The 12,544-nt window shown below is 30.5% G+C and overlaps 1 protein-coding gene across 1 annotated transcript in view; it reads left to right on the top strand.

The window, feature by feature from the left end:
* Positions 1 to 12,544, top strand: part of LOC130450039 (putative ammonium transporter 2) — a 152,431-nt gene that overhangs the window by 15,886 nt on the left and 124,001 nt on the right. The window contains exons 3-5 of the mRNA XM_056788201.1: positions 3,181 to 3,379; positions 6,323 to 6,468; positions 7,712 to 7,875. Of these exons, the coding sequence (XP_056644179.1) occupies positions 3,181 to 3,379; positions 6,323 to 6,468; positions 7,712 to 7,875 (509 nt within the window). The remainder of the gene's footprint in view (positions 1 to 3,180; positions 3,380 to 6,322; positions 6,469 to 7,711; positions 7,876 to 12,544) is intronic.

Consider the following 12,544-nt stretch of genomic DNA (forward strand, 5'->3'; position numbering starts at 1 on the left):
TTCTTGTAGAGCTTCTAAACTTGGTTGTTTTGGGATTGGTATATCTTGAAGTTTCAAGTTGTATTCGACTTCCTCTGCTTATAGAGGTTTGGTACTTATGGTGGTTTGTTCCAGGGACGTGTAAACATGATCTTTCACTTCGATCTTAGCAAAATTGCAAATATCGAGTTGTATTAGATTATATCTATAGAGATAAGCATAGTGACATAAATAGTCTCTGTCTTCTAGGTGCCAACAGTAAAATACCATTTCTCGTTCGAGTAGTACATGCTAAGAGCAGAGCTGCTTTTTTATTTGGAAAAGGAGAAAATTTCTGATATAATTTGAATTGGTTTTTTCTCAATATTGGAACTTCTAAAATCATTTTTAATTCTGAATGTTGGACATATATGTGTAGGGAATTATATCTTTACAAACTTTTCAAAGTTCTAGTTTCGTTTCTTTTTCACTTATCTATCGTTTCCTCCATTTCTATTCTGTTAACTTTAACTAAGTACCCAAATAGTTTTTTGTGTCAGCCAACAACATCGCGACGAACCCATTGTTGGAGAAGTTATATAATACAAAAATTAGACGAGAAGTGCGTCAGAGTTGGTTAGTTGTTTAGGAGACTGTTTAAGATATTCTGTGAATGAAGAGACGTGCGGATCGTCTAAATCTTAGGCTTAGACGATCGATTTTTAAGAAATTTTGACTACTTTTAAGGAATACCTCAAAAAGCAAAACCCATATTTTCCGATGTATGTTTTTGCTCTAGGGGTGAGTTCCACCCTAACTATAGAATGAAATTTTTTATTTTGAAAATAACCACTGAAATTGATAGAGGACCAAATTTTGAGCAAAAAATGTTCCTAGAATTTTTTTATAAAAATCGGTAGTTTTTAGTTATGCGCTATTGAAAACTTAAATTTTTCTTGAAAAAAAAAACACGTTTCCAATCTATTTTTCATGAATAACTCAAATACTTTTGATTTTATCGGAAAAAAATTAATCTTGTGAAAAAACAAAGAGATTGTTTTTTTTTTAAATTTGCTTTAGCTGTAATACAAACCGAGTCACTTTTCAAGATAATTACATGTAATATTTTTCAAATTACTTTTAAAAGCTTCAAAATGAGGGTTAGTCTAACTAGCATAAAAACTAAGAAAGTTATATCGGAAATAAAATCGATTTATATTTTTATTGTAGAAAAAATCCTCATTTTCACCCTTAGCATTAGTACCCAAATTGCAATAACAATGTAATCTAGTAATGATTCACTTTATTTAGGTAAAAATAATAATTTCTGGCAGTTTGAACGATTTAGAATGCATAATTTCGAAAAAAATTAAGTTGAAAAATCATTTTTGAAATTTTTAAAAATTTCTCATTTTTTTCAAAATTTCTAAAAAGCTATAGAATATACATAAAAATTGATAAGAAACAATAAGATAGTATTTTTTTGTAACAAATAATTTTCTTTTTTTAAATTCTTCGTAACTTCTGAAATAACTGAGATACGGCCTCACAAATCGTATCCTAAAGTATGACTGATACGATATTCGAACCCCTTAAACAGTGCCCTTCAAAAAATTGAGGGATAAAGAAATTTAAAATTGAAATTTAAACTCATAGGTCTTAAAATTCCCTATAAAACTACGTTTTGAGCGACTAATTTGCTAGAAAATTAACGGAGATATCGCCAAAAAACTAAATACAATCTAATTTTCTGTCTTAATTTAACATATTTCCAACGTAATTAAATATTATACAAAACTTTTTTGTCATAAGGAATAATTTATAGTTGTTAAAAATTTTAAATACATAATATTAAAATTGAAAAAGATAAAAAAATGTCAATTTGAAATAAATATATTAATAATTGTACAAGTAAATATTTTTCTCCGAAATAGGAAATGATTTATAGGGGTTGTAAATTACGAGTGCAAAATATTCAAGTCGATACAGAAAATAAGTAAATATGTCTTCAAATATTTTTCCAATTTTTTTCGAAATAAGGGTTGAAAAATTATGAATACTATATTAAAGCATGAAACAACTTTGGTTCAAACCTTAAAAGTATTTTTATTGATATTCTGCAATAAGGGGGGTGGTTTTCAACCCTAGGAGTAATAAGCAAACATTGTCATAAGGTATATTTTGAAGATGAGAGTAAGTCCAGCTTAATTCCAAATTTTTATGCAAAGCGGTGCAGGTTTATGGAAATCGCGAGCAATACCTCATTTTTACCTTAGTAGCCTGTTAATGTCGTTCGGTAGACATCAAAGTACTTTTTTACTATGTCTTAGAATAATGACTGATAAAATCTTTATACGAAGTATATTCAGCTTGTTAAAAAGAGTATTATGTAGAATCGAAATCGTTCAAATATTGTAAGGCTTTATGCTGTCTTTGTGTTTGAGAATGTTGTTTTCCTTTCTACTTCTATTTCTAAGAACATTTCTTATCTAAAACGACTTCTTGTTTCGAAGATATTGAACAAATTGAACCACATAAAACATACACAGTTGCTGGCTATAAAAGCATTGCATTGTGAAGCTTTCTCAAGGTTTCACTGATAGTAGATCGGACGAATGTGCTGAAAAAGGTAAAAAGTAAACATATTAGTAAATGACAAATTGTACTGCTAAGGCTCGATTGAATGAGTAAATAAGGTGATATGTTTATAAATAATGTAGAATTGAATGATGTTGATAATAGTGCAAAACATCATACTGTTGAAGAAAATTTAGAGAGTCTGAAGTGGAAAATGATTGAGAACTCAGTGATTAGGAAAATAATGATAATTCAGATCTGCGTTCATGCTTAAAGTTAAAATCAAGTAGGGACTCTTTTGCATTAATGTTTATGTATATTGAATAGAGTATTCGAATTTTCGATGGAAAAGTGATTACCACATTCGGAAGTGGATAACTGATTTTGAAGAAATTTTATAGGTTAGATAAGGTTAGGTTGTTGTGAATGTATTTTTATTGGATTGTTAAATCTTTGGAGAAATTCATAGAATGTCATTTATAAAAGACGTGTATCGCTAATGAACACCTATTAGGATATAATTCACCAACTGATCACATTATCCATTGGAATCAGATCAATAATATTCCCCAAGCTTATATCTATCATTGTAACATATTTTCAGTGAAACCTGTCATCAAGTTTTTCAATTTAAATTATTTTTAGGTCTGACATACTGGATGTTTGGTTACGCTTTTTCTTTTGGAAGAAGTGAACTAAATAATGGTTTTATTGCTATGGGAGATTTTTTCATCGACCCTTTGTTGGAAGATCCATTGAAAGGATCAATATATACCGCGTTTTTATTCCAGTTATCGTTTGCAACTACTGCAACAACGATAGTAAGTGGAGCAATGGCCGAAAGGTAATCTTCACCTATTACATGATTTTTTTTTACGAACCAAAAATCTATACCACATGCAGCAAATGGGAATAATCTATTTCTAACAATTGCTTATAATATTGTGAAACAAATAGGGAAATATCGTATATATTATTCTAATTTGAATTTGTTTATATTTTATATAAATAATATTCATTCCATAAACAGATTCTCTTATTCACAATTGTTATTTGTAATGTTATCTGATCAATGCATATGAAATTGATTGAAGAAACCTGTGTGTGTATGTACGCTGAATGCAACTAATATTATTGCACATATTCTGGCAACAGCACACCAGAAATTTCAATATTTAGTTGGTGGTTTCTAATCTTTTAATTCAAGTCTAGACCTTTTTACTGATATTTCCAACAGACACATTATAAAAATGTACCTAAATAGTTTTGACGATTTCTCCAAATTTTGTAATTCAAGTTTTGATATATAAAAACAATTATTAATAATTGGTTATATGCCTTTATTGTTTTCCAAAATACTGCGTTTGAACCAGTTGTCGAAGGATTCTTTTCATTCCGATTGAGGTACCTAAAAAATATGCGTTTATTTTTCATCTACAAGAATAAGAAGTGAGGGTGCCAAATAAGGAACGTATGGCGGATGAACCATCAATTCGATGTTTTAACTGTGTGTGGGAGCTCACATTGTCGTGGTGGAGAATCATTCGTCATCTGCGATTGGTGCACCTGATTTTTCCGAACACTTCTGGCAAACAAATGCTGATATACCATTCAGTGCAGACCGCTCTACGTTGCTCTAGTGGAATGGTAGTACGATATGTCCAGTTATTTCGAAAATACAGGTCACCATTTGCTTCGAAGTAGTTCGTGTGCGAACAATTTTAATTGGATTTGACTCGTCTTGAAAGACATATACAGTCGATAGTTGTTTAGATTATGGTTTATATGCAGAGATCCATGATTTGTCGCCTGTCACGATTTTCTAGACGTCTTTTGAAGCGCCGCGATTAAATTTCTCAGCATTTCTTTGTATCAATTGACAGGAGCTTTTTTTGAGCGATTGTTCTTTGCTTTTTTGCACGATCTCACCTTTCTAATACCACTCCGTGGAATCTCTTTTCCATGTCGGTTCTTAGTAAAAGATCATAGTTCAATCACCGTTTACATTTGATCGGATTACATTTTCTTTGCACTCGCGGCAAAGCTCTAAAAATAGCTCACTGCATTCAACTAGACACTGCTTTTGCATTGCGCTGAGAATTTCAAGCACCAATCTCGCACTAGTTTTTATCACATTTAAACGCTCCTTTAGGATCTTTATAACACTTGCTTTAGAAATTACGGTCGGTGCTGAAGTTTTTTTCGTTTTTAAATTTAATGTTTTTTGACTTGATTATTTGAATGGGATTAATTAGATTGGTTAACTGAGCTAACCGAGCCGAATTCGCGAATCAGTCATATATAAATTGCAACCCACTAAATGGGGACTTTACTATGGGGGAAAAATCCTATCACCCACTCACATATCGATTGATCATTTGATCTAAAAATTGATTGGATCGTTGATTGTTAAGTTCATTTATGATTGAATCCATGTGATTTATGAGAATATAAAGAAATAAATAATTCCCATTGGTTATTGATGGTATAATTAATAATAAAATTATATTGTAAGTATAATATGTGAAAATATGAAAGTTTGTCCATTTGTTTATTAATGAAAATTGATTTAATTGAATTATGTGGGGTCAGATGAAAGTTCGATGTATGAAATAATATCATTTAAGAGTTTTGAATTTGTAATCTCTCTAAGATAACAGTTATATTTCCCATGTCTGATTGTGTTAAGATCAGATCTAAGTTGCTCTTGGAATTTTTTTCTCATTTGCTTAGTTGAGAGTGAAAAATTGAATTATTATGATGTTTTAAAATATAATTAGTATTTATATTTGTTGCTTTTGCATTGGTGATGTTTCTTTCTTGGATGTTAATTGTGGAGGCAGTAAGGAAATCTACATCTGCCAAGATCTTTCCAGTAATATCTGTTGTGATAATAGTGGTTTTAATCATAAACTTCTCTAAGATTTGAATCGATTTAAAATAAAGTCGACAGTCATCACTTCAAAATAACCGCAGAAATGTATGTTTTTGACTTGAAAATTTTTATCGTTAGTCATTTCGACCATCACCAGACTCATATTCCTGTAGTGCCAAAGAGGGTTGTTTTTGTAAAACTGGCACTACAATTTGAGCTGACTGAGGTATAGTGAGTATAGTTGACGGGGGACTGAAGTATTCAATTCTTTATTTACTTTTCTTGTTGGATGCTTACGTTTTTACTATACAAAAGTTGCAATCACATGTTATTTTCGTCTACATCCGTAAATACTCCACAAATTGCTTGCACACTTTGCAAAGTAAGATTGCTTAACAAAACTACTGATGTTTTTCCTTTGGCTGAGAATGTTAAAAATGCCACTTGTACAACAAAATGAATCGGAGCTGTTCACTTACTTATAGCTCGTTAAACCAAAAGCAGACATATGGAATGTTTTTAGTTCATTTATAAATGAAAAATAAATATTGTCAAAGTAAATGTGTATTCTAAGCCTCCTGTGAACCGTAGTCGTATGAACAATAACTGTAGAGAGGAAACGTGACAGAATATGAGAAAACCAATCACAATACGGGAATCAGTTTACCTACAAAATAGTTTGAAAATCTAAGTCATCAGAAAAAAATTTAAAATTTGTTTCCCAGTGTAACGGATCCTAGTTTGTTCCAGATTATATCCAATTTTGCATGCATTTTTTACCAGTCTATGATACGGAACACATATTGATTCCACCTACAGTAAATTTAAAACACAAATTAAAATCAAGGAATTTTCTACTACATTTTACTGGTAATTATTAATTTTCTAGCTGTTAATCAATTCCGGTTTCAGGTGTAACTTCAAAGCATACTGTGTTTTCAGTTTCTTGAATACCATTATATACTGTATTCCAGCGGGATGGGTTTGGGGTCAACATGGATTCTTGAAACAACTGGGAGCAGTGGACATTGCAGGATCTGGTGTAGTACATTTGATAGGTAATACACTGATTTACTGATTATAAGCGTCTTCTTCGAATATTTATATATTCATCATCCGAGATTTAAATTATGGCCAAGTACAATATAAGAAATATGTATAACAATAATAAAATTTACACACAATAAATAGTTAATTATCGGCGGTTTTAGATTGTGTTATTTCCAGTAATATATTTTACATATTTTTATAACCTTCCACAGAAGTGCTAGCAGATTATATCATGATATATGTTCATGGCGACTTATATCTATTATGAAGGGACACAATATGAATTCTGAGTATGCCGTTTTGACAACTAAAAAAAGAAACTACAGAAAACGTCTATTTCTTCAAACAACATATATTGCCCAAAATGATCAATTCATCAATAAGAAAACTGATTTACAAACTGTAATATATGCATATCTCTAGATTTTGAAACAACGAACTCTATAAACATTCAACGCCAATAACAGCTAATCTACCTCACTTAACTTATAAACTTCAACTTCACTTATAACGACCTAGCCTATATACTTTATTGTCATTCATATTCGAATCAATAAATATTCAGCTATTCATAACAACGAATCAGTTAATGAAGGAGCCAATACTTCAATATTCAGATTTTGATTTAACCACAGATAATTTGATATTGATAACTTTGAATGTACATTTCGACTACTTTATGAAAAATTTTCCTTCACACGATATCCTCTGTTCCTTCGTTCTCATTGATTTTCCAGCTATTTTTTTTCTACAACAGCCACCGTTTCCAAGCATTATTTACCGGAAATACTAGATATTTTATATAAACTCTAGATAATATACATTAATTAATTCTCTTTCCAATTTATTGTCTCTCTCAATAGTTTACTTATTACAAAATAAATAAGTTTTTAATATTTCAATAGTCCATTCTATACATCAGTTCATTTTTAATAATCTTTGACATCAGTTCATATTTATTTCTACAACCTAAATTCTAAATTCCATATGTAAAGTTTTTCACTTATCTTCTTAAGTATTAGACGTAACTTTTCTCAAGCGAACTCCTTTTCAATTATTTTCTTTGAAATTATAAAATTATCCATTTGCTTATGATAGAACAAGATCAATATTCTAGAATTTTCCCAAAAACTCGCGATAAGTTTTTTCTAAACACCCCAGTCCGCAATTAACAATTTTATCTCACTTTTTTATTTGGTGGTTAATCTGGAGTTCAACGACATAATTAATGAAAGATCATGATATTTTAAGGTGGAAGTGCAGCGTTTGCAAGTGCCGTCATGCTAGGACCTCGATTGGGGCGATATGATAATGGAATTACGCCTATGCCTTTAGGAAATCCTGTAAACGCCGTTATGGGTTTGTTTGTCCTGTGGTGGGGATGGTTAGCTTTTAACTCTGGAAGCACGTACGGGGTAAAGTATCATTTTTTCAAGCTACTTAATGTATGTTATGATGGCATAATTGTGATTGTTTAACAAGTTATCAATCAATTTCGATTCAAACTAAGAATACGAGTAGCTCCTCATAATTACAGGTATACTAAAATAGAAGAACTCACTTTCACCTTTTACTATTAACTCTCTTTGTTCTTCGCATCAAGTAACAGATATAAGGAATGTCTAAATATAGATAATTTCCTTGAATTTCCTAAAAACATCGAATGACATAGATATTGGCAGAGAAGGTGTTATTTTTGGAACCAGAATATTGTGATTTAATTAAAAAAGAGAATACTGACATTTGCATTTCTCTTGATTGGTGTTCTATCTTTTATTTTAGTAAAAATAGATTGAATATTAAGGGTTTGACTCTATCTTGGTATTGTGTTGCTTAAAGATTCCAGAAAGTTCAGTAGTAAATGAATTGCTATATGGTAAAGGTACCTATATAAATAGGTAAAATAGAAATGCCGGAAATGACGTTTAATAATATTGATTCAATATTAACAATCAGTGTCAGAGGTATTGTATGAAATTCGTTTCAAAAGATATGAAGGATACCTATGAGTTTTCATAAAAAAGTCAATCAAGCTTAAGTTCTATTTATGAAAAATTGTATCAGCAATTTTTCGTTTGTTTGATTAATTAATCTTAGTGTAACTTGGGTGGTATCAATGATAATTGATAATTCTTTCATAACTCATATTCTATACGAGTAAATTGTAATTCTATTATCGTCGATTCTTATAAATTTGGTATAAAGAAAAGTTAACAATTTTTTAGTGTTTTCTCTTTCTATATTAAATTTGTATATAAGGATCAAAACTATTGGAGTAAAATGATAAATAATCAATTTAATTATGTGGAAGGGATACAATTATATCATCTACATTCTTTTTGCATCTGATGGCGAAATGAAAAGTTCTTCTTCCCAAGATCGAACTAGATCATTATATTGTTTTTGCTAAGAATTAGAGTCTTGTTTAATTCTTTTCTAAGATGCGATTAAACTGAAAATTCATAATGTCTCACCCCCTAAAATATATGGTTTATCAAAACTGCACAAACCTGACATTCCTCTTTGACCGATTGTTCCAAGTATTTAAACTCCTCTCATCATATTATCTAAATATTTGGAAAATATTTTGTGAAAAATTTCATATCAAAACAAATACTATATCAAAAATACATTAGATTTTCAAGAAAAAATTAAAAATATAAAAATTCCCAACGAATGTGTATTTATTCCGCTAGATGTCGTTTCTTTATATACAAATATTGCTATTCCCTTTGTGAGAAATATATTGGACAAAATTGAAGAATATACAGAATTATCTCGAAACGAATTCACAAAATCTATAGAACTGACACTAACAACAAAGTACTTGAAATATGAAAATGAAATATAATAACAAATTGATGGTTATGCTATGAGAGCTTCCATTTCAAGTGTTATAGTACAATTAGTAATGAAACATCTCGAGAAAACTGTCCTTAGCATCCTTGGTATAGATATTCTTTTACCGATATGTAATGCATAATGCATAATTACAAAACATATATAAAGGCCGCAAATATTTTTAATAATAGACATCGGCATAGAAGCATTAGGCATTCAACAGTTACAAAAATTTTGAATAAATTTAAGGCTAGTAGAAGTAAAGAAAATAAATTTAAGAATAAGCACCGAGAACGGGTTGCGAATGAAGACACTGAATTTGAAGTGATACTTTCTGTCGTAAATAACCCAATAATGTCATTAAAAAAAGGACCTCTGCAATCCAAACTACAGTAAGTGAAAATACAGTGGCAAATATTTTGAAAGGTAATAAACATAATGCATACAAACCGCAATTTTTACACACGTTACTACCAAGGGATTACGATATTCGTTTTGAATTCTGAGCTCTGATCCAAGGAAAGTTGGATGGAAACCCGTTTTTCACAAGAACTATAATATTTCTCGATTAGGTAACATTTTCTTCAAACGAAACCGTCTCATCACAAAATTGTCGCTGGTGGTCTAGCAGTGATCGAAACTTTGTAATAAAATTAAAAAAATTATTCTTTTAGAACGAACGTATGGTTTATACAAAAATACATTGGCTGGACCTTTTTTTTCGACATTCCTTAAACGCCGCACAATACTTACAATTATTAGAAAAGTGATTTTTTGCACGACCTTCCGTTACAAGAAGATAATTTGGATCCAACAAGACAGTGCTTCCATCCATAGTACATTGAACGTTAGAGAACTCCTTGAAAATATGTTTAATGGGAAGGTGATTCACAGGTATTCAGATATTTTTTGGCCTCCTAGGTCTGCTGATTTGACGGAAAGTAACACAAGAGTTTGACAAAATAACAATTAAATGTTTACAAAGAGAAGGTTGATATGTGGAAGCTGTAGATCATAGAATTAAAATTTAATTATGTTTGTTTCTATTTAATAAATATTTTTTGTATGGATTTTTCAATTTCTACAATAAATAATTATTATGCATCTATTCCATATGTAAATTACAAGGTTGTTCAAAAACAGTAATGAATAGAAAGATTATCATATTTTTAACAGGTAAGAGAGATAAATTTTATCCAGCCAGAATAATTAATACGGAATGATTAAAAATAATCACAAAACCTGAATTCCAATAATAAATGACCGTAGTTGCATATTTGAATATAACTTTCAATTCAAAACAACTTCACTCCATAACATTTGTCTGAATTGTGAAATTCAAATTTTTTGACAAACCTCGTATACTGTTTCAAAAAATTGTTATCTGATGGTTGCATTTCAGCTTTTGGACCATAAAAAACTTTTTATCAAGAATAACTTTTTTTCATAAAACCACTAATAAAAAACTTTTCTATAATATGGTTCCAACTTAAGTAGACACACTGTATATATGAACAACGGGTTGAATCGTGCTAGAATTTCGAAATTTCTTGACGTTTGGACTCCCCCTTTGGAGCCATTATTAAGAGATAGGTGGGGTAGGGATAGGGTGTTTATTCGTTTATTGGTAAGTAGTGATCCGATTCCGTGGTTTCAGCAACGAATCAGCCCTTTTTTTTCGGTTGTTTCCAGGCCTCAATCTGCCTACAGCTTGGAATTTCACCGAAACACTGTTGACAGGAACACACCCACTGTTGGTCTTGATATGACGATTCTGCTCAACATGCCTTATGCAAATATTGCTAGTTTCCGAGATACGGGGTGTTAAAAGTTTAAATTTAAATTTTGAATTTTTTATGTTTTCACAATTTCTCTTTGAAAATTGGCGCTAGTTACACTTGTTTGTGTTAATTAAATCAAAGTAAACTTTTTTTGGGCTAAACTTACAACTAAAATGATAAAAGAATATTAAAAAGCGTTAAATTCTCGTTAAATTCTACAAAAAAGTTACTCTTCTTTGATTGGTGTAACTCAATCGGTTATCGAGTTATTTGCTCTAAAAAGTTCAATAAATTTTAATTTTTTCATAAAAAAAATTTATTATTCCTTAAATATGTAAGAATAACAAATTTGTGAATAAAAATAAAAAACTTCAAAGCAAATGCTCAAAATGACCACCATTTACTTCAATACACTTTATCCGCTTTCGTAAAGATCTCTTAATATCAAATAATCCTTGTCTATTATTTTTTCTTTGTAAACTAATGCCTTTATTTGCGACCAAATTAAAAAATCCAAAGGATTTAAATCAGGGCCTCTTGGTGGCCAAGTAAACTCACTTCCAAGACCAATCCATCGATGCGGAAACTGTTCGTTTAAGTATTGACGAACTAGTAAAGAATAATGTGGTGGTGATCCACTTTCGTAAGGATCTCTTAATATCAAAATCACATTTGTGAATTAAGCCGTGGTTTAATTTTTCGTTTTCTTTTCAAGTAGGCTTGTGTCACTTTTAGACAGTTTGTGTAGAAGCAAAAATTGGATAATAATAAGAATAAGTAAAACATCAGTATACCAGTTATTAACAATTTAGTTATTAACAAGTGTAATAGTTATTTATCAAATAATGCCTAGGCATAACGATTTTTTCAATAATGAGATGTGCGATATGATTTGTGTGTTTGCTCAATCAAATTATAGTGGTCCAGCTGCGGCTCGAAGATATTTACAATTATACCCAAATCGAAGGCAACCCAATTACAAACTGTACCGAATTCTTTACAACCGCTTAGGTGAAACGGGGCCTTTACGCTCTAAAACTGAACACGGTGATACAAAAAAAATCACTGCGGATGAAGAAGATGAAATTTTAATTTGTGTTACGGAGAATCCAGATATCAGTACTCACCGATTATGTCTGCAAACAGGTATAAGCCAATCGTCTATTTTTAGGATACTGAAGAGGGAAAAATTGCATCCATATCATTACACTCCTGTTCAGAATTTATTACCTCAAGATTTACCTAAGCGTCTACAATTTGCCCATTTTTTGCAAGATAAACAAAATATTAACCCAGATTTTCTGAATATAATTCTTTTTACTGATGAGGCAACATTTACCAGACGAGGAATATTTGATTATAAAAATAATCATTTTGGGATTCTGAAAATCCACATGCTATGAGGGAATTGTTATTTTCCTAACAAGTACGGAAAGTGTTACTTTCCCTCACGCAACTGCAG

Source organism: Diorhabda sublineata, chromosome 11 (genome assembly GCF_026230105.1).
Source record: "Diorhabda sublineata isolate icDioSubl1.1 chromosome 11, icDioSubl1.1, whole genome shotgun sequence".
NCBI lineage: Eukaryota > Metazoa > Arthropoda > Insecta > Coleoptera > Chrysomelidae > Diorhabda > Diorhabda sublineata.